Source organism: Saccopteryx bilineata, chromosome 4 (genome assembly GCF_036850765.1).
Source record: "Saccopteryx bilineata isolate mSacBil1 chromosome 4, mSacBil1_pri_phased_curated, whole genome shotgun sequence".
Classification (NCBI taxonomy): Eukaryota; Metazoa; Chordata; class Mammalia; order Chiroptera; family Emballonuridae; genus Saccopteryx; species Saccopteryx bilineata.
This window is the reverse complement of record NC_089493.1, coordinates 91358665-91383975: the sequence shown is the minus strand read 5'-3', so window position 1 is coordinate 91383975 and position 25311 is coordinate 91358665. Positions and strand designations below refer to the sequence as shown.

General features: G+C 43.2%; 1 protein-coding gene across 1 annotated transcript; it reads left to right on the top strand.

Moving 5' to 3' along the window:
* METTL3 (methyltransferase 3, N6-adenosine-methyltransferase complex catalytic subunit) lies at window positions 1-24958 on the top strand. Its single transcript, XM_066277372.1, has 11 exons — window positions 1-218; window positions 18114-18331; window positions 18418-18822; window positions 19976-20151; window positions 21506-21722; window positions 21942-22129; window positions 22501-22539; window positions 22856-22964; window positions 23082-23147; window positions 23652-23764; window positions 24428-24958. Exons 1-11 carry the CDS (start codon window positions 119-121, stop codon window positions 24537-24539), a joined length of 1743 nt encoding a protein of 580 aa, XP_066133469.1. The 5' UTR covers window positions 1-118; the 3' UTR covers window positions 24540-24958.
* The last annotated feature ends 353 nt before the right edge of the window (window positions 24959-25311 follow it).

The window sequence follows — 25311 nt, the reverse complement described above, 5'->3', positions numbered from 1 at the left end:
CCTTTTTCCGGTTATCTTTGGGGTGTTAGTGTGAGAATTGAATTTTTCCTCGAGCTCCAGCTGGGAGGTGCTAGTCCGCTGCACCTGATTCGAGACTAGTCTAGGCTGGGACACTAGGATGTCGGACACGTGGAGCTCTATCCAGGCCCACAAAAAGCAGCTGGACTCGCTGCGGGAGAGACTGCAGAGGAGGCGGAAGCAGGACTCGGGCCACTTGGGTGAGGCGCGGGTCTGGGGCCAAAACTTAGCCGGGGTTGGTGGGAGGGAGGGAAACCTGAAGAGAAAGGCAGCCCCCGAGTCGACGCCCTTCTCCAAGGTACTATTTCTTTAAAGCCTCGTGCACTGACTGGTACTCTGTCATCTAGCCTTCCTGCATGATGTCCGGGTTCCATCGCACTCTGGTCCTGGGTTCTATCAGTTCATTTTCCTGAGACTAATGCCTAGGCCGCATCCCGGTACCCTGGCTGATTCCTCTTAAATCTGCAAAACCGTCTCGTTTGTTAGGTCTCTCAGCCCCGTTTCTTGAAGCAGCGTGTCCACTATTTTTGTTGCTCCCGTGGGGTTTTGTTCTCCCCTGGATTCTGGAGACTGGTTGGTTGTGGCCTTTTCTTTGAGACCGTGGACACTGTGAGAGCAAGTACCTTAATAGTCACAGCGCCCATCTCAGGAGTCCTCACATAGTTGATATTCAGTGTTGCTAAATGAGTTGAGGAACTGGCATTGTTTCAGGCATTTACATACTGAGCAGGAATCTGAAAACATTCGATTTTGTTTTTAACGACCCTGTCCCATACCCCTCGTGTCACTGTCGTAAAACGAAGAATCCTCAAAAGATTTTCAAGTCCTACCCACCTATTCCCAGCACAAAATTCCTGAATTATTTAAGTTAGATCAACTATAAAGCTCTACAAGAATAGTGAGTCTCTATACCACTGCTGTGGTTGCCTGTTTCATTGTTTCTCAGTGCATTCGAAGCCATCACTAAATCAGATACCAATCTGATCCATGCACACACGTTCTGGCCGCTGCAACTAGAAGATACACAGGCAGAACTCTCACACCATAATAAATATCTATTGAGTCTCTACAGTGTGCATGAGTCAGAAATAAGTGTGACATTGACCCTGCTCTAAAGGAGTTTGAAGTTTAGTTGGGGATAAAGGATTGATGCTAATAAAAAGTAAAACAAAATATGATGCGTGTAAAATGGCAAATGAATGAGTCCACAATGAGTATAGTGAAAGGAGAAGTGACAAGAGTTGGTTTAGTCAGTGAAGGCATTATGGAGGAGTTCGCACTTGGAATTTGGTTTTGAGGGCTATATAGTTTAAATAATTAAAAAAAAGTTAAGAGGGCAAGGTGAGTAGAGGAAGAAGTGCAATGCAAGTCATATTATCTAAGATTAATTAGTAGTCAAGCATTGGAGTAGTTACTGAATTAACTAAAAGGGAGAATTTCTTTTCTTTTCTTTCTTTTTTTTTTTTTTTTTTTTGCATTTTTCCGAAGCTGGAAACGGGGAGGCAGTCAGACAGACTCCCGCATGCGCCTGACCGGGATCCACCTGGCATGCCCACCAGGGGGTGATGCTCTGCCCCGTTGCTCTGTTGCATCCAGAGCCATTCTAGCGCCTGAGGCAGAGGCCACAGAGCCATCCTCAGCGCCCAGGCCATCTTTGCTCCAATGGAGCCTCGGCTGCAGGAGGGGAAGAGAGAGACAGAGAGGAAGGAGAGGGGTAGGGGTGGAGAAGCAGATGGGTGCTTCTCCTGTGTGCCCTGGCCAGGAATCGAACCCGGGACTCCCGCACGCCAGGCCGACGCTCTACCACTGAGCCAACTGGCCAGGGCCTTCTTTTCTTGTTATATAAACTTCATTTCCTTTGACCTGTTGTAGACCCAATTTTCTGTTTTTGTTTTTTTCCCCTTTATTCTTTGGTTTCCTCTGTTTCTGAGCCTTTTATTTATTCATAACAATTACATTACTATCATAGACTAATGACCTAGTTGCTTCTTAATTTATCATAGACTCCTGTTACAGGGCTTAAGTATTTCATCAACTTTTTCAAAAACAGCAATTTGGAATGATATGATTAGAGGCATTTCTGCTATATATGTGTGTGTGTTGCTGAAAAACCTTGCTTTCTGCAAAAACCTGCATTAAAGTAGGGCTTGGGTGGTGACAACACAATACAATATACAGATAATGTATTATATATATAGAATTGAACACCTGAAACCTGTATAATTTTATAAACTAATGTCACCCCAGTAAATTCAATAAAAAAATTTAAAAATAGTAGGGCTTATAGAAGAAATAGTGTTAGGGCCCTTATAATATTCTACTAAAAATGCCAGCATAGCTAAGTCTCCATTGGTGTTTTGACCTATAATTAAAGTCATCCCATCCTACAGCCTGTTCCCTTGAGCTTGTACTTCTGCTTCCATTCATCAGTCTTTGTTTAACCAAGGAAAATGCCTTTACAGTTTCTTCATCTGGTCTTGTTGCTAGTTTCCCAGGTAGCTTAACCTAGTTCAAAATGTAGTATTTCTTGAAGCCACCAGATCAGCCCCTTTTCTTTTTTAATATTTTAATTTTTTATTTATTCATTTTAGAAAGGAGAGGGGGGGCGAGCGAGAGAAGGGGGGAGGAGCAGGAAGCATCAACTCCCATATGTGCCTTGACCAGGCAAGCCCAGGGTTTCGAACCGGCGACCTCAGCATTTCCAGGTCGATGCTTTATCCACTGCGCCACCACAGGTCAGGCCCCTTTTCTTTTTTAAAAAGGCATTTTTGGAGGATTCTGACCTTTTTTTCTTAAAGCATTCATATATTGCCAAAATATTTTCTTTTGTGAGAATATTTGCCCCTAACGGCTTCAAAACATTAACATGATGAGAAAAATCATGTATGAAACAACAGGTTTTTCCATGTTATTCTGACACTCCTCATTTTACCAATTGCATATGAGCTAATTTGCATTGAATAAACATATTGTAAGCAAAACAGTGTGCTTGGATAATAGCTGAAAGAGTTGAGAGGAACATCTGTTCTCTGGAGCCTGTTGTGTAGGTCCTTCACATGGTCATTAGGAAAGCAGCGCTAGGGTGTGCACTGTCTTGATGAGTTGCTCAGTCAGCAGAAGAGGGGCTAATGTTCCCTTCTTTTATAACTTAGAAACTTACCAGTTACTATGTTTGGACACTGGGTTTTTGAGTTTTCAATGTACGTATTTGAGAAAGAAGTAAAATATGTAGTTTGTTTTGTCACTCCCCCATATTCTCTTTATGGATAGTCTTATTAGTCTGTTTTAAATCCCCTAGGCCAGTGGTCCCCAACCTTTTTTGGGCCACGGACCGGCTTAGTGTCAGAAAATATTTTCATGGACTGGCCTTTAGGGTGGGACGGATAAATGTATCACGTGACCGAGACGGGCATCAAGAGTGAGTCTTAGACGGATGTAACAGAGGGAATCTGGTCATTTTTAAAAAATAAAACATCGTTCAGACTTAAATATAAATAAAACGGAAATAATGTAAGTTATTTATTCTTTCTCTGCAGACCTGTAGCGGTCCGCAGCCTGGGGGTTGGGGACCACTGTCCTAGGCCTCTTTTACAGTGTAGAAAAATGTGACAGTTTTGGGTAAGTGCATTTCTTCTAGGGATATTTATTTAATTTTAGTATAAAATAACTTGTTTTCTTTTCACCAGTGGCAATTTGAAAAGGGGTCCTGAGGATTCAAGTAGTTGTTCTGACAAAGTGATCTACAAAATTAAGTTTTTAAACACCAGGATACCGGTGTACTCTATATCATTGACTATTTTGTGTTCAGCTTTGTCTTTGTCATTTTTGTAACAAATAATGACTTCTGTAGTTTTGTTTGTTTTTGGTTATAATTATTACTCACCATTCTTCTTTATACTTCTTCATTTCTAAATTCATATTCTTTAGATGAATGATTCTGATTGCTCTTGGTCATTTTAAGTTCCAGTACACTTTTCCATGGCACTAACCACGCTTTGGTATTAACCAAATTTTGTGCCATATACAAACCTCACCACAAGTGCCTTGAATTTATCCAGGTCTTTGCTAAGCAGTTTAATAATTCTGACAAGATTGTATTCTCCCTTGAATGTAAATATTATTTTTTGGATATAAGTACTTCTTATATATCCATCTTAATAATATGTGCTTAAGACTTCTAGTACATCCACTTAATAATATGGTTAAAACTCCTATAAAATATTTTTGAGGTTGTGATTAAATAATTGTCTTCGTCCCCAAGCCTTGGCTCACTCATTTGGTACTATGAAAATAGATAGAGATGAAACACACAAAGTAACCCAGCCTATCACTGTACCTTCTTTCAACTGTTTTGATTCCAAAGAATATATTTCTTTGAATATTAGGATTCTTGGGAAAACATCATGAAACACAGTCTAATAGTTTATTAATCAAGTTGTTATGAAAGATAAAAGACTTGATTAAAGTTCAGATCAGTATTTTTCTCATAGGAAATAAAATTTTACTCCCACACTGGTTTTTATTACATTACTGAAATACGATACTTAATTGTTTACTACTGAGCTCAATGTTAAAAGACAAGGATATTAAATGACTAAAATATATTCATGTCACTAGTGAATGCAAAATAATATGGCCTAAGAAGCCTAGTGAGACCTTTGTTAACCTGGTATTTTTAAAGTACAACTTTTTTTTTTTTTTTTTTTTTTTTTACAGAAACAGTCAGAGAGAGAGAGTCAGATAGGGACAGACAGGAAGGGAGAGAGATGAGAACCATCAATTCTTTGTTTGTAGCACCTTAATTTTTCATTGTTTGCATTCTAATATGTGCCTTGACCAGGGATGGGGGACTACAGCAGAACAAGTGACCCCTTGCTCAAGCCAGCGACCTTGAGCTTTAAGTTAGCGACCTTTGGGCTCAAGCCAGCAGCCATGGGATCATGTCTATGATCCCACGCTCAATCCAGAGAGCCCATGCTCAAGCCAGTGACTCCACGCTCAAGCTAGGTGAGCCTGCACTCAAGCCAGTGACCTTGGGGTTTCAAACCTGGTCCTCCATGTCCCATTTCGATGCTCTATCCATTGCGCCACCACCTGGTCAGGTTAAAGTGCAACTTTTAAAAAATTATGTCAAAGTATGTATAACATAAATTTTACCATTTTAACCATTTTTACTATTTTTTTTTAGGTGAGAGGAGGGGAGATAGTGAGGCAGACTCCTGCATGTGCCCTGAATGAGATCCACCCCACAATCCCATTTGGCGCCAATGCTCGAGTACTGAGCTATTTTTAGCACCTGAGGCTGATGCACTCCAAACCGAGCTATCCTCAGGGCCCAGGGCCATACTTGAACCAATGGAGCCACTGGCTGTGGGAGGGAAAGAAAAACAGAAGGTCACCTCACCTGTGTGCCCTGATGGGATCGAACTCATGACATCCCTACACAGGGCTGATCCCTACGCAGGGCTGATGCTCTATCACTGAGTCACCGGCCAGGGCCCCATTTTTACTTTTTTGATTTACTGATTTTAGAGTGAGAAAGAGGGAAACATTGACTTGTTGTTCTTCCACTTATTTATGCATTCATTGGTTGATTCTTTTATGTGCCCTGGCCTATTGGCTCAGTGGTAGCACATCAACCCATCATGTGGAAGTCCTGGATGCAATAGCTCCCTATTTTCTCTTTCACCTGGTTTCTGGCAACCCACCATTCAACTTTCAGTTTTTATGAGTTTGACTATTATGAATACCTATAAATGGAATCATAAAGTATTTGTCTTTTTATGACTGGTGTGTTTCACTTAGCATAATGTCCTCAAAGTTCACCCATATTGTAGCATATGTCAGAATTTCCTTTTAAAGGCTGAATAATATTCCATTGTATGTCTGGATCACATTTTGTTTATCCATTTATTTATAGGTGGACACTTGGTTGCTTCTACCTTTTGGCGATAGTGAATAATGCTACTGTCAAAACAGTGTACAGATATCTTTTGCAGACTTAGTGTAAGGTATTTTTCCCTGCAGAGGAAGAAGTAAGGGGCCGTAGCCACGAAGTGTGGAATAATAAAGGCTTTATTGAGTACAGAGCGCTTCCCACCCTACAAGGTTCCCTGGTCCTGGGGACAGAGAGGCCAGGGAAGTCCAATGGGGTGACCCGCGTGAGAGATATTTAAGGGGTCCCATCTAGGGTGGTTGAGCTAATATGATGTGGTGAAATCTCACTGGCTGGCAGACGGTCGCTTTTTTCCAAAGGGACTCCTGGGAAGTTTCTTTTAGCGCACTTGGCTGTGGGCAGTACTAGCTAAGTTCCCAGGTCTGGGTTCCCCACGTGACCATCCCCCATTGCTGACCACCCCACACTTAGCCTTCAGATTTTTGGAGTATATACCCAGAAGTGGAAATCCTGGATCATATGGTACAGGTTTCTCCACTTCCAAAAGTAGAGCATTTCTGTGAAAACTTTTGTAACAAAAAATAGCTTAGAGAAGCAATTACCTTAGGATATAGCATGGTATATTCACTTTTTTCCTTTTTTTTTTTTTTTTTTAGGTGAGAGGAGGGGAGATAGTGAGGCAGACTTTGCATGTACCACTGACTGGAATCCACCAGGCAAACCCATCTGGGGCTGATGCTTGAGTACTGAACTATTTTTAATGCCTGAGGCTAATGCGGTAGGCCCAACTGAGCTATTCTCAGCACCCAGGGCCACACTCAAACCAACTGAGCCACTGGCTGCAGGAGGTGAAGAAGGAGAGAAGGGAGAGAGGGAGGAGAAGGGAAGCAGATGGTCACTACTCCTGTGTGCCCTGATTGGGAATTGAGCCTTTTTTCATAAAAGCAGAAATCTTCTGTGGAGTTATTTCAGTTAGCAAAAATAAATACTAACTTAGGTCCTTCATAAAAGCCAAGTGGCATAAAGCAAACTGTCAAAAAGCAGAACATACCCTGGCCGGTTGGCTCAGCGGTAGAGCGTCGGCCTAGCGTGCGGAGGACCCGGGTTCAATTCCCGGCCAGGGCACACAGGAGAAGCGCCCATTTGCTTCTCCACCCCTCCGCTGCGCTTTCCTCTCTGTCTCTCTCTTCCCCTCCCGCAGCCAAGGCTCCATTGGAGCAAAGATGGCCCGGGTGCTGGGGATGGCTCTGTGGCCTCTGCCCCAGGCGCTAGAGTGGCTCTGGTCGCAACATGGTGACGCCCAGGATGGGCAGAGCATCGCCCCCTGGTGGGCAGAGCATCGCCCCATGGTGGGCGTGCCGGGTGGATCCCGGTCGGCCGCATGTGGGAGTCTGTCTGACTGTCTCTCCCTGTTTCCAGCTTCAGAAAAATGAAAAAAAAAAAAAAAAAAAGCAGAACATACTTGTAATTCTATTTTCAATTTTTTGAGGAACCACTATACTGTTTTCCATTGAGATAAAATACAAGTTTTTTAATATTTATTTCAATTCAAACAAAATAGACTTATCTAAGCTTAGCACATGGTAAATATGTGAGCTGCTCACTATACTTCATCAGTGAGATAGAAGATATACATGTAGATGTTGATATATTTATAGGGATCAGCAAATTAGTAGACTGGCCATATTTAATATCTTTGCTAATATTCTATTTATATGAAGTGGAGCTCATAACCAAAGAATGAGATCAAATACTATGCAGAACCAACACATACAACTTTCATTAGATTAGGAGCAAAGTGTCAGTCTAGTTGCCAGCATAGTGGAAGTAGTCAGTAAATGTATTGAAGTAACAATGAATACTCATTGAAGGAGTTGGAACCTAGCTGTTCTTACTGGTTGTTCTGGACATTTTAAGAATAATGAAACATTAGGTTCTTTTCCCCAAATATATATACACTGTACATGCATGTTATTATTCATATAACAGAATTTCCTTTTTAAGGCTGCATAATATTTCATTATATCTACACCACATTTTGTTTATCCATTTATTAATCGGTGGACACTTGGTTGCACCTTAAAAAGAGAATTCTAACATAAGCATAATAATATATATACATACATACAACAATTTGTATGTGAATCTATAGAATTCACAGAGTTGTTAAAGCCCATTCATAAATAGCAGTTGCATTAACGAACTGTTAAATTTTGTTTACAACAGTGAACATAATCCTCCTCCTCCCAGTAACCTTAAAAGAGGTATTTTTAGCTCCAGTGTCCTGATAGTGATGAAAAGAAAACTTCCAGGAAGTGTTACTAACACAGGATTCATAACCAGAATCACATCACCTGGTCTTTTTAGAAGAACAGTAGAGGGAAAAAAATGTCAATATCTAGTTCTAGAAATTGGAAATATATGTTAATGTTCATTTTATAGGTTTTGCTTATAACCTTTGAAACTATATATATGTATATATTACTCAACATTTAAATTTTGTTACTAACTGGAGAAAGTAAAGTGTTTTTTTTTTTAATTTTTATTTATTTATTTATTTATTTATTTTTACAGAGGCAGAGATAGACAGGGACAGACAGACAGGAACGGAGAGAGATGAGAAGCATCAATCATCAGTTTCTCGTTGCGCGTTGCGACTTCTTAGTTGTTCATTGATTGCTTTCTCACATGTGCCTTGACCGCGGGCCTTCAGCAGACCGAGTAACCCCCTGCTGGAGCCAGGGACCTTGGGTCCAAGCTGGTGAGCTCTTTGCTCAAGCCATATGAGCCCGCGCTCAAGCTGGCCACCTCGGGGTCTCGAACCTGGGTCCTTCCGCATCCCAGTCCGACGCTCTATCCACTGCGCCACCACCTGGTCAGGCAGAAAGTAAAGTTTTTATGTGATTATATCCTCAGTAGTATCAGTATATTAATTATAAAAACACGTTTTCTTAAGTACACAATGGAGTACATACATATGTTGTAGCATAAAGTCGTATACCAGACATTTATATAATGTTATTAACCAGTTACCTTAATAAATTTAATTTTTTAAAAAGCATATTTTTGCTTATTGACACTACATTTAGAGCAAAATCAATGCTTTTTCTCACCGAGATAATGTTTGATAGAGTGTATAAAGTATAGATTTTAAAGAATGTAATCTGTTTTAGAAATAGCAAATAAGCCCTGGCCAGTTAGTTCAGCAGTAGGGCATCAGCCCAGGGTGTGGAAGTCCTGGGTTTGATTCCCAGTCAGGGCACACAGGAAAAGCGACCATCTGTTTCTCTACCCTTCCCATCCCCTTTCTCTCTTCCTCTCCTGCAGCCATGGCTCAAATGGTACGAGAAAAGTTGGCCCCAGGCGCAAAGGATGGCTCCATGGCCTCACCTCTTGCTGAACGACAGAGCAGTGCCCCAGACAGGCAGACCATCCCTTGGTAGGGGGTTTGCCAGGTGGATCCCGGTTGTGGCGCATGTGGAAATCTGTCTCTGTCTCCCTGCCTCTCACTCAATTAAAAATCAAAAAGCAAATAATTTTATATGCAAAAATAATATTTGCATGTAAAATTGGTAGGAAAGAAATCGAGAGCATTAACATGTCAGATGTGTTTCTTTTTTCCTTTGAACTGTTAGCTCCTGGCTTCATTTAAAATACAGTTAATAGAGCCTGTTTGGTGGTGCCACAGTGGATCGAGTGTCAACCCAGGACGTTGAGGTCTTGTGTGCAAAACCCTGAGGTTGCTGGCTTGAGCACAGGATCATCAAAATGATCCTAAGGTCACTAGCTTGAGCCCAGAGATCACTGGCTTGAGGCCAAAGATCACCGGCTTGAAACCAAGGTTTCTGGTTTGAGCCCGAGGCCACTAACTTAAGCAAGGGGTTGCTGGCTTGGCTTGGGCACCTGAGAAGCAGTAAATGTACAACTAAAGTGAAGCAACTACAAGTTGATGCTTCTCTCTCGCTCTCTTCTTTCTCTAACCTCTTTTACTCTCTTCCCCTTCCTCTCAAAAATTAAAAAAAAATTTTTTTTTTTTCTACAGAGAGAGAGTCAGAGAGAGGGATAGACAGGGACAGACAGACAGGAACAGAGAGATGAGAAGCATCAATCATTAGTTTCTCATTGTGCATTGCGACACCTTAGTTGTTCATTGATTGCTTTCTCATATGTGCCTTGACCACGGGCCTTAGGCAGACCGAGTAACCCCTTGCTGGAGCCAGCAACCTTGAGTCCAAGCTGGTAAGTTTTGCTCAAACCAGATGAGTCCGCGCTCAAGCTGGAGACCCCGAGGTCTCGAACCTGGGTCCTTCCGCATCCCAGTCCGACGCTCTATCTACTGCGCCACCGCCTGGTCAGGCTTAAAAATTTTTATAAATAAAATAAACAGAGCAAATGTTTATCAAAAAATAATGTGGGCCTGACCTGTGGTGGCGCAGTGGATAAAAGCATCGACCTGGAACACTGAGGTCGCTGGTTTGAAACCCTGCAGTTACCTGGTCAAGGCACATATGGGAGTTGATGCATCCTGCTCCTCCCCCCTTTCTCTCTCTTTCTCTCTCTCTCTCTCTCCCCTCTCTAAAATAAATATATAAAAGAAAAAGAAAAAAAACTAATGTGGTATTATTGCATACTTAAGCCAGGTGTCTCAACAATTTTTTTTTGTGTGGCAATAAAAAAAATAATGTGGTAGTCACTAAGCATGTTCCCAAATAGAATTTTTATTAGATAAGAATGTTTCTGGCCTGACCAGTGGTGGTGCAGTGTAAAGAGCGTCAACCTAGGATGCTGAGGTCCCAGGTTCAAAACCCTAAGCTCACCAGCTTAAGCGTGGGTTCGTCCAGTTTGACACAGGGTTGCCAGCTTGAGCCCAAAAGTTGCTGGCTTCAGCCCAAGGTTGCTGGCTAGAGCAAGGGGTCACTGGCTCAGCTGTAGCCCCTGGGTCATGTATGAGAAGCAATCAGTGAACAAGTAAAGTGACACAACTACAAATTGGTACTTCTCATCTCTCTCACTTCCTGTCTCTCCCTCTCTCCAAAAATAATAAAATAAATAAAAGTTTTTGAAGCACTGATTGAAAATTTGAAATCATGGAAAATGCTTAGTAATTTGACATTTATTTTAATCGGTGACAACACTTTCATTATTTTCTTTTAAGTTACATGGGCAGGAAACAAGCAACATATGCACAATCAAGACGTACCATCTTTCCTCATGTATAAGACACCTTTCTTTGAAAAATTTGGGGTCTAAAAACTGGGTGCTTCTTTTTTTTTTTTCTGAAGCTGGAAACGGGGAGAGACAGACAGACTCCCGCATGCGACGGACTGGGATCCACCCGGCTCCCCCACCAGGGGCGATGCTCTGCCCACCAGGGGGCGATGCTCTGCCCCTCCGGGGCATCGCTCTGCCCTGACCAGAGTCACTCTAGCGCCTGGGGCAGAGGCCAAGGAGCCATCCCCAGCGCCCAGGTCATCTTTGCTCCAATGGAGCCTTGGCTGCGGGAGGGGAAGAGAGAGACAGAGAGGAAGGAGGGGTTGGGGTGGAGAAGCAAATGGGTGCTTCTCCTATGTGCCCTGACCGGGAATTGAACCCAGGTCCCCCGCACGCCAGGCCGACGCTCTACCGCTGAGCCAATCGGCCAGGGCCTGGGTGCTTCTTATACAGTGCTTGTGGCTTTTCAAATGCCATAGTTGGAACTGAGGACGAGGCAATATATGAAGACAGTGATTTATCAGACACAGATGAGAACAAACTAATGGATGGGAGTTTTGACAGTGATGAGTTTTATGAATTCTATGATGAATAAAACTTGTTCAATAACTTTATGTAATACATTTTTTTTTTCAAATTTCAGGCTCCAAAATTAAGGTGCATCTTACACATGGGAACGTCTTATACATGGAGAATACAGTATTAGGTTTTCAAAGACGACATATAGAATAGAAGGCCAGCAGGTATATGAAAAGATGTTCAGCATCACTAATTAGGGAAATGCAGATCAGAACCATAATGAGATATTATACTTGTTAGGGTGGCTGTTATTATTTTTTTTATTTTTTATTTTTTGTATTTTTCTGAAGCTGGAAACGGGGAGAGACAGTCAGACAGACTCCCGCATGCGCCCGACCAGGATCCACCCGGCACGCCCACCAGGGGCGATGCTCTGCCCCTCCGGGGCGTCGCTCTGCCGCGACCAGAGCCACTCTAGTGCCTGGGGCAGGGGCCAAGGAGCCATCCCCAGCACCCGGGCCATCTTTGCTCCAATGGAGCCTTGGCTGCAGGAGGGGAAGAGAGAGACAGAGAGGAAGGGGGGGGGAGTGGAGAAGCAAATGGGCACTTCTCCTATGTGCCCTGGCCGGGAATCGAACCCGGGTCCCCCGCACACCAGGCCGACGCTCTACCGCTGAGCCAACCGGCCAGGGCCAGGGTGGCTGTTATTAAAAAATCAGAAGATAAGAAATGTTGGTTAGTAGAAAAGAGAACTCGGATTCATGCTGGTGGGAAGGTAAATTGGGATAGTCATTATGGAAGACAGTATGGAGGTTCCTCGAAATATAAAAAATAGACTTACATGATCCAGCAATTCCACTTCTGAGTACTCAAAATAATGTAAATCAGGTTGTTGGAGAGACACCTGCACAGTCATGTTCATTGCTGCATTACTTCCAATAGCTAAGGTATGGAAATAACACAAATGTTCAGCAGTGGATGAACGGGTAAAGAAAACATATACTATGCATACAGTGGAGTATGATTCAGCCATAAAAAGGACATCTGCTATACCCTGGCTGGCTGGCTCAGTGGTAGAGTGTCGGCATGGCATGTGGATGTCCTGGGTTTGGTTCCTGGTCAGGGCACACAGAAGATGCACCCATTTGCTTCTCCACCCTACTCCTCTCATTTCTGTCTCTCTCCCGCAGCCAAGGCTCCATTGGAGCAAAGTTGGCCTCGGGAGCTGCGGATGGCTCTATGGCCTCTGCCTCAGGCACTAGAATGGCTCTGGTCACAGCGGAGCAACACCCCAGGTGGGCAGAGCACTGCCCCCTAGTGGGCATGCCAGGTGGATCCTGGTCGGGCACATGTAGGAGTCTGTCTCTGCCTCCCCGCTTCTCACTTCAAAAAAAATACAAAAAAGACATCTGCCAGGGTAGGCTTAGAGGGCATTATACTAAGTGAAATAAGTCAGACACAGGAAGAAAAATACTGTATGATCTCATTATATTTGAGATGGATTCTAGAATAGTCAAAAGTCATAGAAATAGAGAGTAGAATGGTGATTGTTAGAGGTTGATTGGTGTGTGTATGATAGAGGGAATGGGAAGGTGATGGTCAAAGGGTACCAAGTAAGTTTCAGTTATGCAAGATAAGTAAGTTCTAGAGCTCTATATAGCATAGTGCCTATTGCTAACAATACTGTATTATATACTTAAAAAAAATATTTTTTGGCCCTGGCCGGTTGGCTCAGCGGTAGAGCATCGGCCTGGTGTGTGGGGGACCCGGGTTCGATTCCCGGCCAGGGCACATAGGAGAGGCGCCCATTTGCTTCTCCACCACCCCCCTCCTTCCTCTCTGTCTCTCTCTTCCCCTCCCGCAACCAAGGCTCCACTGGAGCAAAGATGGCCCGGGTGCTGGGGATGGCTCCTTGGCCTCTGCCCCAGGCGCTAGAGTGGCTCTGGTCCCGGCAGAGCGACGCCCCGGAGGGGCAGAGCATCGCCCCCTGGTGGGCAGAGCGTCGCCCCTGGTGGGCGTGCCGGGTGGATCCCGGTCGAGCGCATGCGGGAGTCTGTCTGACTGTCTCTCCCCCGTTTCCAGCTTCAGAAAAAAAAAAAAAAAAGTAATTAAAGTGGGGGATGGATAAATTTATGACTTACCTAAAATATTAAAAATTTCAGAACCTCATAACAAAGTAAAGCACCTGAATGCTAAGTATTGATTTAAAACTTACCTAAGGCCCTGGCCAGTTGGCTCAGTGGTAGAGCGTCGGCCTGGCGTGCAGAAGTCCCGGGTTCGATTCCTGGACAGGGCACACAGGAGAAGTGCCCATCTGCTTCTCTACCCTTCCCCCTCTCCTTCCTCTCTGTCTCTTTCCCTCCCGCAGCGAGGCTCCATTGGAGCAAAGATGGCCCGGGCGCTGGGGATGGCTCCTTGGCCTCTGCCCCAGGCGCTAGAGTGGCTCTGGTCGCAACAGAGCGACGCCCCGGAGGGGCAGAGCATCGCCCCCTGGTGGGCAGAGCGTAGTCCCCTGGTGGGCGTGCCGGGTGGATCCCGGTCGGGCACATGCGGGAGTCTGTCTGTCTCTCCACGTTTCCAGCTTCAGAAAAATACAAAAAAAACCCCCAAAACAAAACCTTATTGAATAAGATGTATTTGTATCTAGAAATTTTCTTTCTTTTTGGAATGAGATTAAAATTCATTTTGAAAGTTGAAAAAAAAAATAAAACTTACTAAATCTTCCTTCAGCTCCTGTTTCTTTAGATTAATAGCTTACATAAGCCTGACTGGCAGATAAAGCATTGACCCAGAACCCTGAGGTCCCTGATTCGAAACCCCAAGGTTGCCAGCTCTGAGTGTGGGCTTGTCAGCATGGGGTCACTGGCTTGAGTGGGTAATCTTCCACAAGATCCCAAAGCTTGCCAGCCTGAGCCCAAAGTTTGCTGTCATGAAAAGCCCAAGGTCACTGTCTTGAGCAAGGGGACATTGGCACAGCCCTGGTCATGTACAACTCAAGTGAAAGCAAATACAAGTGGGTGCTTCTCACTCTCTCCTCCCTTTCTTGGAAGCAGTCAGTGCACAACCAAAGTGAAAACAGCTACAAGTTGCTGCTTCTCACTCTCTCTCTCCCTTCCTGTGTTTCTGTCACTCTCACTATCAAAAGGTTACATAAATTACTCCCTTCGCCCTGACCATCTGACCATGCTATTGTGCAGTGGGTCAGTGTCAGCCTGGGATGCAGAAGACCCAGGTTCGAAACCCAGAGGTCACCAGCTTGAGTGCAGGCTCATCCTGCTTCAGCACCAGCTCATCAGCTTGAGTGTGGGGTCGCTGGCTTACATAAATTACTCCCTTCGCCCTGACCATGCTATTGTACAGTTGGTCAGTGTCAGCCTGGGATGCAGAGGACCCAGGTTCGAAACCCGGAGGTCACCAGCTTGAGTGCAGGCTCATCCTGCTTCAGCACCAGCTCATCAGCTTGAGTGTGGGGTCACTGGCTTGAGCATGGGATCATAGACATGACCCCATGGTCACTGGCTTGAGCTCAAAGGTCGCTGGCTTGAAGCCCAAGATCTCTGGCTTGAACCCATGGTCGCTGGTTTGCACAAGGAGTCACTCGCTCTGCTGTAGCCCCCCTCATATGTCAAGGCACATGAGAAAGCAATCAGTGAACTAAGGTGCCTCAATGAAGAATTGATGCTTCTCATCTCTCTCCCTTCCTGCATGTTTGTCCTCTCTGTCTCTGTCTCTCTCGCTAAAAAAATAAATTGCTCCCTTTGGCCTACTTTGAATTAAAAAGGTCAATAAAGCCCTGGCCGGTTGGCTCAGTGGTAGAGTGTCGGCCTGGCGTGCGGAAGTCCTGGGTTCGATTCCCGGCCAGGGCACACAGGAGAGGCGCCCATCTGCTTCTCCACCCCTCCCCCTCTCCTTCCTCTCTGTCTCTCTCTTCCCCTCCCACAGCGAGGCTCCATTGAAGCAAAGATGGCCCGGGCGCTGGGGATGGCTCTTTGGCTTCTGCCCCAGGCGCTAGAGTGGCTCTGGTCGCGACAGAGCGACGCCCCCTGGTGGGCGTGCCAGGTGGATCCTGGTCGGGCTCATGCGAGAGTCTGACTGTCTCTCCCCGTTTCCAGCTTCAGAAAAATACAAAAAAAAAAATAAATAAAAAGGTCAATAAATAATGTATAAAACAATTTGGATATAATGCCTGAAATCCTCATTTTAAAACACCTTTTCATTTCTGCCTTAATGAAATTTATAATTGAGTGTACATAGTAGGGTTGCTTAATGTAATACATTTTTTTTTTACTTAAAAAAAATTAAAACTAAAAAACTCAGAGTTTGATCATAGTGTAATAAATTGTAATTAGGGTATTTTAGCTCAAATTTATTAGAATTGCAATGGACTTAAGTAGTTACTAAAATAATCCTGTTCAGTGCTGGAATTGTGCCTATAGTCTTTCAAGTAACCTGTGTAGTAATTGTCACTTATATTTAATACATATTTTTAGCTATAGTCAGTTGTTCTCAAACTCTTTCTCATCCCGACCTTTAAAGTGCTTCCATAACCCTTCCATGTGTATAACACCTCTTTGCGAAAATAAAACAAGGAACTTTTTATTAGTTCATCTGAATTCTAGTCTTCTAAGGTTCAACAGAACATAAAGGAATCATAAGTAAGCAAAGTGAAGGAAGTTATGTCAATTAGTTAACATTTCCAGTTAATACCGAATTGTGGAGTCTGTTTTCCAAATAGGATATTATTATTTTCATAAAATGTAACTATTTCGGCAAGGTGCTTTGTATCTAGTTCAGCTCCATTGTCCTTGAAAATTTTAAGTCAGCTTTCTACTAAAGTCAGTTCCATTAGAATAGAAATGTCCAGGTAATATATATATATATATTTTTTTATTATTATTTTTTTTAAGAGAGAGAGAGTGGGACAGACAGGAAGGAAGAAGAGAAGCATCTTGTGGTACCTTAGTTGTTCATTGATTACTTTCTAATACGTGCCTTAACCAGGGGGCTCTAGCCAAGCTAGTGACCCCTTGCTCAAGCCACCAACCTTGGGCTCAAGTTGGAGACCTTGGGATTTTTAACCTGTGTCCTTAGTGCTCCAGGCCGATGCTATATCCACTCCGCCACCACCTGGTCAGGCCCAAAATATTTCTAAATGTAAACTAATGTCTCACTTATATCTTATAATATTTAATTTAATTGAATTCTAGTTTAGGTCCTAAGTTTAATTAATATTTCATCTATATTTTAACTAAATAACTACAGATACTAGATTTTCCCAAAGATAATATTTGTCCTAATTTTAGTTTCTTAAGTCTAATTAAGGTTATGGTGGCTACCCAGCTCATGAAGTAGTAGAGTAGATGATAACAATACAGTCAGAAAATACCATTTTGTGAGGAGGGCTTCGGCAAATTTTTATAGGATTTTTGTGTTTGATGTTAAAGATTTCATCATTCTAACCCCTAAAACTGTCATTTTGTATACTTTCTGATGTCCAATGGCCTTAATTCATAAAAATTCATACTTTATTCTTCAAAAGATTTAATCACAGCTTAGGTTGTTGAAAATATTTCTGGGCCTGACCTGTGGTGGCTCAGTGAATAAATTGTCGACCTAGAATGCTGAGGTAGCCATTTGAAGCCCTGATTTTCCCTGGTCAAGGCCATATGAGAGTTGATGCTTCCTGCTCCTCTCCCCTTTCTCTCTGCCCCCTCTCTAAAGATGGAATAAGTTAAAAAAATATATTTCTGTCTTTTAAATTCAGGATGATTATATCAGTTATCATTTAGAGTGACTTAAATGGAGGTGGTATAGACATTTAAGTGTACCATGCCGCTAATTTATTTCCTTTTTTCTTGTGACAGACAGAGCAAGATAGATAGGGATAGACAGACAGGAAGAGAGAGAGGTGAGAAGCATCAATTCTTTGTTGCCGCACCTTAGTTGTTCATTGATTGCTTTCTCATATGTGCCCTGACCGGAAGCTACAGCAGAGAAAGTAACACCTTGCTCAAGCTGGTGACCTTTGGGCTCAAGCCAGTGACCATGGGGTCATGTCTCTGATCCCATGCTCAAGCCAGTGACTGCCCTCAAGCTGGTGAGCCCGTGCTCAAGCTGACGACCTCGGGGTTTTGAACCTGGGTCCTCTGTGTCCCAGTCTGATACTCTATCCACCACGCCACTGCCTGGCCAGGCTAATTTATTTCTTTTGAAGCACAGCAAGGACAAGGAGTTAGGAAAGCTCTCATCCAATAAAGAAAAGTTCCCAGAAAATTGAGAATTATGCTGGCAAAGCAGTGAGTGCTTAAATATGATCAAGGAAAAGTTATCTAGTTTTAAATTTGGTCAAAGGATTTCCTGTATGAAATGAAAGAACTGTGTGCTGTGCATGCCAGAGAATTTGACTCCTGAGGAGTGTACAGACTGACAGTGGTTGCCTTTTTTCAGTTTCTCTTCTCTTCATTCCTAGATCTACGGAATCCAGAGGCAGCACTGTCTCCAAGCTTCCGCAGTGACAGCCCAGTGCCTACTGCACCCAGTTCTGGTGGCTCAAAGCCCAGCACAGCTTCAGCAGTTCCTGAATTAGCTACAGACCCTGAATTGGAAAAGAAGTTGCTACACCACCTCTCCGATCTAGCCCTAACATTGCCCACTGATGCTGTGTCCATCCGTCTTGCCATTTCCACGGTAATGACCTCATGAGACAGGGTTAGGATCTACCACTTTTCTTCAGTTCACGGTCAGTGTCTTATTACCCTTTCCTTCTCCACTAGCCAGATGCCCCTGCTACTCAAGATGGGGTAGAAAGCCTCCTACAGAAGTTTGCAGCACAAGAGTTGATTGAGGTAAAGCGAGGTCTCCTACAAGATGATGCACATCCTACTCTTGTGACCTATGCTGATCATTCCAAGCTCTCTGCCATGATGGGTGCTGTGGCAGAAAAGAAGGGCCCTGGGGAGGTAACAGGGACTATCACAGGGCAGAAGCGGCGTGCAGAACAGGACTCAACCACAGTGGCTGCCTTTGCTAGCTCTTTGGCCTCTGGTCTGGCCACTTCAGCATCAGAAGCAACCAAGGAGCCAATCAAGAAATCAAGGAAACATGCTGCCTCAGATGTTGATCTGGAGATAGAAAGTCTTCTGAACCAACAGTCTACTAAGGAACAGCAGAGCAAGAAGGTACTTTAAATTATAGCTTTGGTTGAAAGGAATTTACACCTGGGGCAAGGAGTTCTTAGAATTGAAGGTTTAGATCCGTGGTTCTCAACTGGGGATGATTCTGCCCTTCTCCCTCCTCGCAGAGGACATTGGCAATGTCTGTTACATTTTTGGTTGTCACAACACAGGGGAGTGCTGTAGGTTTCTAGTGGGTAGAGACAAGGGATGCTGCCAGACATCCTACAGTCATAGTAGGACAGTCCTCACAGAACAAAGAATTATCCAGCCCCAAATGTCAATGCCAATGTTGAGGAACTCGGATTGAGAGAACCTTTGCCCTGGCCGGATAGCTTGGTTGGTTAAGAGCATTGTCCTGAAGCACAGAGGTTGCCAGTTTGATCCCCGACCAGGACATAAACAGGAAAGATTGATGTTCCTGTCTTCCCCCCCCCCCCCCCCCCCCGCCTCTCACTAAAATCAAGAAACTTAAAAAAAAGAGGAGAGAAACTTTGTCATTAGATCTGTTTGGAAGAATCAGAAGAATCAAAAGAAGAGGAATCCAAATGTAGGAATAGAGGGAGATGTATTGAGATGAATACTGAAAGGTAGTCATGTGGAGCAATAATTATGGAGATTAAAACAATGTGAATTGGCAGTACAGCAGGTTCTTGAACAAAGTTGTTTTGTTCAATGTTATTTTGTCATAATATTGAGGAGATATCTTAGGAACTTAACTTTTGTTTATATCGATTAAGCCTGTAGTAAAATTGGTTTTGTTATACACATTTCACTTAGTCACAGAACCTCTGAACATCATCAAGGACTTACTGTATAGTTGTCCTCAGTATAAATATTGGACCAATGTAAGTTCTCTTCCATTTGCTATTTCTAGCTGTGTGAATTTGACAAGTTAAATAATTTCCTTTGAGCTTTAGTCTTCTCATCTGTAATATTAAGGTAAGCAGAGAGAACCCTCCCTTATAGAATTGTTGCATAGACTCTGAGCTAAACAATAAAGTACTAAATAGTCAAGGGCTTAGCATTGTGTGTTGGTTCGGTATCTAATAAATATGTGATTTTGGTGGGCATTATTGTCAAGTAGAATTTACAGAGGTGGTTTAAGGGCCAATTTTATCTACAAACCCTATTCAGTCCACGGCTTCTTCTGTCACAGGTCAGTCAGGAAATCCTAGAGCTATTAAATACTACAACAGCCAAGGAACAATCCATTGTTGAAAAGTTTCGGTCACGAGGTCGTGCCCAAGTGCAAGAGTTCTGTGACTATGGAACCAAGGAGGAGTGCATGAAAGCCAGTGATGCTGATCGGCCCTGTCGCAAGCTGCACTTCAGGTGCGTTGGAAGGGAGAGGTGGGATGGGTCTCCTAGAGGCAGTCATTCCTTTTTTAGTGCATTGCTTCCAGTCACTGGGGTTATGTCTTTAACCATTATTAAATGGGTATAATATAGTTTAAGACCTCCAGACTGAAAGTATATTTTTAGTAGTGTTCTTGCCCTGGTGGTGGGGTAGCTAAGTTGGTTAGCATTGTCCCAGTACACCAAGGTTGTGGGTTCAATCCTTGGTCAGGGCACATACAAGAATCAACCAGTGCCTGACCAGGTGGTGGCATAGTGGATAGAGCATTGGACTGGGATGCAGAGGACCCAGGTTTGAGACCCCAAGGTCGCCAGCTTGAGCGCGGGCTCATCTGGTTTGAGCAAAAGCTCACCGGCTTGGACCCAAGGTCACTGGCTCGAGCAAGGGGTTACTCGGTCTGCTGAAGGCCCACAGTCAAGACACATATGAGAAAGCAATCAATGAACAACTAAGGTGTCGCAACGTGAGACAAAAAGCTAATGATTGATGCTTCTCATCTCTCCGTTCCTGTCTGTCTGTCCCTGTCTATCCCTCTCTCTGACTCTCATCTCTGTCTCTGGGGAAAAAAAATCAACCAATGAATGTGTAAATAAGTGGGACAACAAAGTCGATGTTTCTGTCTGTCTCTCTCTCTAAAAAAAAAAAATCAATCAGTAAACAGAAGTAGTGTTTTGTGGGATGGAGTACAGGTTGAACTCCCAAATAAATGCAAGCTTTTTTATTTGACTTTATTCATTTGAGAGAGAAAGAGAGAAAGAGAGAGAGAGAGAGAGAGAGAGAGAGAGAAGGGGAGGAGGAGCAGGAAGCATCAACTCCATATGTGCCTTGACCAGGTAAACCCAAGGTTTTGAACTGGGGACTTCAGTATTCCAGGTCGTTCTATCCACTGCGCCACCACAGGTCAGGCGCAAGATTTTTTTTCTTAATGCCCCTTTCTTCTTGCAATAGTAAGGCATTTCAGTCTCTGAGCCCCAGTGAAAGTTAAAGTTCTTTTGGAAGGAAGATGATCTTAGGAGAAACAGGACTCCAGGCTCTTGGGTCAGTGTTATACTGCATGCAATAACCAGCATCCCTCCCTCCCTCTCTTCCGTCCTATCTTTCCTTCATTCCTTCCTCCCTCTCTTCCTTTCCTTCTTTCATTCCTCCTTCCCTCCCTCCCTTCCTCTTACAGAGGGATTAAAACTCTTTAGTGTTGGACTAAGCTCTAATGATAAAGAAAATTAGGAGAGGGGAAAAGATAGGAGATTTTGGAATAATTTAGAACTTGAACTGTGCGCTCTAATTCTGGAACACCATCTTGATTCTGCTTCTCCCTTTTTATTTCCCTAGACGAATCATCAATAAACACACTGATGAGTCATTGGGTGATTGCTCTTTCCTTAACACGTGTTTCCACATGGATACCTGCAAATATGTTCACTATGAAATTGATGCCTGCATGGATTGTGAGGCTCCTGGGAGCAAAGACCATACACCAAGTCAGGAACTTGCTCTTACACAGAGCGTTGGAGGTGACTCCAGTGCAGATCGACTCTTTCCCCCTCAGGTACCTGTTGGCTAAGAAAACTTATCTCCATTTATATCTGAATAGGGCAACCATACATGTAGGAAAACAGGGCATACTTAGTCATCTATCTTTTTGATTGGGAATGGAATGGGATAGATATGCTTAGGAGGGAGTAGGAAAGTCAAATGGAAAAGAGGGACTGGGGCCATGAATCTGAGAGTGGAGGAAGTGAAGATGACCAAATACCACCTCATGCAGTGGATCTGTTGTGATATACGCTACCTGGACGTCAGTATCTTGGGCAAGTTTGCAGTTGTGATGGCTGACCCACCCTGGGATATTCACATGGAGCTGCCCTATGGGACCCTGACAGATGATGAGATGCGCAGGCTCAACATACCAGTACTGCAGGATGATGGCTTTCTCTTCCTCTGGGTCACAGGCAGGTAATGCAGTTCAAAGATACGTAGTTATGGGCAGATATAGTACAGAGTGAGTACTGGGTGGTGATAATATCCTGGGATTTCCTAGCTGTTCTGTGAAATAAATGAGTCAGCTTTTTATTTTCTACTGAGACCAAATGCCTTTAACAGAAATTATACCTTGAGTACTATTAAACTACATTTGTTCCTTGTGAAGGGTAAGGGCATTGAGAATAGATAAGTTTTATCTACATTCTTAGGTCCATCGTATTGCCTTAACAGTGTCTTGCATGTAAATGTTCACTGGATGTCTATTGAAAACACTTACTGTGTATCTTGAAGAGAGAAAAAAATATGGGCATGGAAGTAGCTATTTAACCCTTATTTCTTTCTAGGGCCATGGAATTGGGCAGAGAATGTCTGAACCTCTGGGGGTAAGTAGCAGTCATTGTGTTGCTTCCTTTTAAAAGAAATACATCATAGCTATAGTTGAGATATGTTTACTTCTCCCAGAGTATTCCCTGTGATTCCTTGCCCCTGTAGAATGGATGGTACTTCTAAACCAGGGGTCTCAAACTCGCGGCCCGCCCACCAATTTTGTGCGGCCCGCAGACTAATCAAACTTCGTGGATTAGTCTGTGGGCCAGTCTGCGGGCCGCACAAAATTGGTGGGCGGGCCGCGAGTTTGAGACCCCCGTTCTAAACTGTGAAAGCCTGATTAAAGCTCTAGTTCTTTCTTATGCCCCACAGTTATGAACGGGTAGATGAAATTATCTGGGTGAAGACAAATCAACTGCAACGCATCATTCGGACAGGCCGTACAGGTCACTGGTTGAACCATGGGAAGGAACACTGCTTGGTGAGCAGCAGGGGGGTTCAATTCATTAGGAGCAAAAGGAGGAATTATTTGATTTCTTATTGAGAAAATGTTCAAATGCTAGGTTTCTTAAGGTAATCTGTTTTCTGTGGTGAGCAGGTTGGTGTCAAAGGAAATCCCCAAGGCTTCAACCAGGGTCTGGACTGTGATGTGATAGTAGCTGAGGTATGTGCTTCCCCCAGGTATCCAAAGCTTCCAATACAATTAATTTGTATTAATTATTGAGGTCATGGGTATTCTTGTCCCGAGTTTTCTCATTTGGATCCTTTTTTTTTTAAAGACAGAGGGACAAACAAGGAGAGACAGGGAGACAGATGAGAAGCATCAACTCATAGTGTAGCACCTTAGTTGTTCATTGATTGCTTTCTCATATGTGTCTTGACCAGGGGGCTCTGGCTCAAGCCAGTCACCTTGGGCTTCTAGCCAGCAACCTTTAGGCTCAAGCCAGCAATCATGGGGTCATGTCTGTGATCCCACACTCAAGCTGGATGAGCTCACCTGAAGTTGGATACTTCAGGGTTTCAAATCTGGGTCCTCAGCATCCCAGGCCAGTGCTCTATCCATGGTGCCATTGCCTGGTCAGGCTTATTTGGATCATAAACATAAATGGAAAGGGCTAGAATTGCAATCTTGGGTAACTTAAAAGTAGCTAGATCCTGTATTTCCTAGGTTCGTTCCACCAGTCATAAACCAGACGAAATCTATGGTATGATTGAGAGACTATCCCCTGGCACTCGCAAGATTGAATTATTTGGACGACCTCACAATGTACAGCCAAACTGGTAAGGTGACCAGAGAACATGCTAGCCTCCAAGGGCAAAACCATTTATAGTCAAGGAGAGTAGTAGAGTTTCAATTCACATCATATCCCATTATTCTGTAAATGAGCTTCAGAGGATTCATAGCCACTTAAAGCTTGTATTTTAGACTGTTTTATGGGATTCTGCAACATTTGTTGGAAATACCAGGTTTTAGGATTCAAACCACTGGTCTCTAGGTGCCACTCTCTTACAACCTAAAGATATTCCTCAGTTATTCTATGGATGTTTTGAATCTGTCCCCTGGTGGTTACTAATCTGAATCTAATCTGTCAACAATTTTAAATCTTTCACCGTATTAGAACTTTAAAAGACATGCTGCTGGTATTTTACTTACTCAAGGAGTCCTCACTGGCAGCACCAACTTGATAAAGTAGGTCTGGTTAGCCAACAGTTAAACTATTAAGTAATACATACCCTGCCTGTTTTAACACTAGAATCAGTGCCCAATTCTTAACCAGTCATGCTAGCAATATACTAGTCTAATATTAAGGTCTTTAAAAAAAAATTGGCATGAATATTCAATGAGATGATAGGCAGTCTTTATAAAAGGTATGCACCTTTTAACAATATTAAGCCTTTTAATTCCAGGAACTTTGGTTTGCCCCATCTTTCCCCTTGCTTCAGGATCACCCTTGGAAACCAACTGGACGGGATTCACCTACTAGACCCAGATGTGGTTGCCCGGTTCAAGCAAAGGTATCCAGATGGTATCATCTCGAAACCTAAAAATCTATAAAAGCACTTCCTCACATAACTAAGCATCCATAGCTTTGGCTCTGCAGGCTGCACCTAAAGAGTGATATTTGTACAATAGCTCTTTTCCTTATTTAAATAAAAGTTTGTATTATAGTTGGGATTTTGAGGTCAGATTTTGGCTTTGCCACTTAGTGTATGATCTCATCTAACTCATCTTTCAGTATGATTCCTGATATGTAGGGAATATTACTTACCTCATTGGGTTGTTGTTAAAGAGTTCAAACTAAATGAATGTTGATTATACAATATAGGATGAAAAGTGATTAGCAATTAGTACTACCTGCATGTGATAATAAAGAAGGGGGTCTATAGGACAGCATATCTCAAGGTAAAATTGGAATTTCACTTAAGGTGTCACTAGGGCTATCATGGACTAAACATTTGCTTATTCTGTTACAATGATGCGCCTTTGCTAGTCTATTTTTTGGCTTATTGTCAAGAAAAGTGAAGTAAGTACATTTTAGATTAAATAAGTGCCTAGGGTATACAGAGAATTAACTTATGTAAGGCAAAACTCCTCTGGCCTATCTTTTAAAAGATTTCATCAAACATAAATGAACACAGCTTTAGACTTTGGTGAAACCTTATATTAATTTAGGAATGTAAAATTCTGCCTTTTACATTCAGAAACTATGATAGTTGAGGTAAGAAAGGACATTAAGGAAGTATAAGTAAGGAATTCCTAGGTGATATTATTTTCCCTACAGCCCAGTATGCCTACTGTGTTGAAAACCTTTGTTGTCAGCTGTGAT

What these genes read in the sequence shown, in the direction of transcription:
- METTL3 (XM_066277372.1), top strand. Translation starts at nt 119, where the DNA reads ATGTCGGACACGTGGAGCTCTATCCAGGCCCACAAAAAGCAGCTGGAC. An exon ending in GCAGGACTCGGGCCACTTGG is followed by an intron (nt 219 to 18,113) that starts GTGAGGCGCGGG and finishes CTTCATTCCTAG; the next exon opens with ATCTACGGAATCCAGAGGCA. An exon ending in TCCGTCTTGCCATTTCCACG is followed by an intron (nt 18,332 to 18,417) that starts GTAATGACCTCA and finishes CTTCTCCACTAG; the next exon opens with CCAGATGCCCCTGCTACTCA.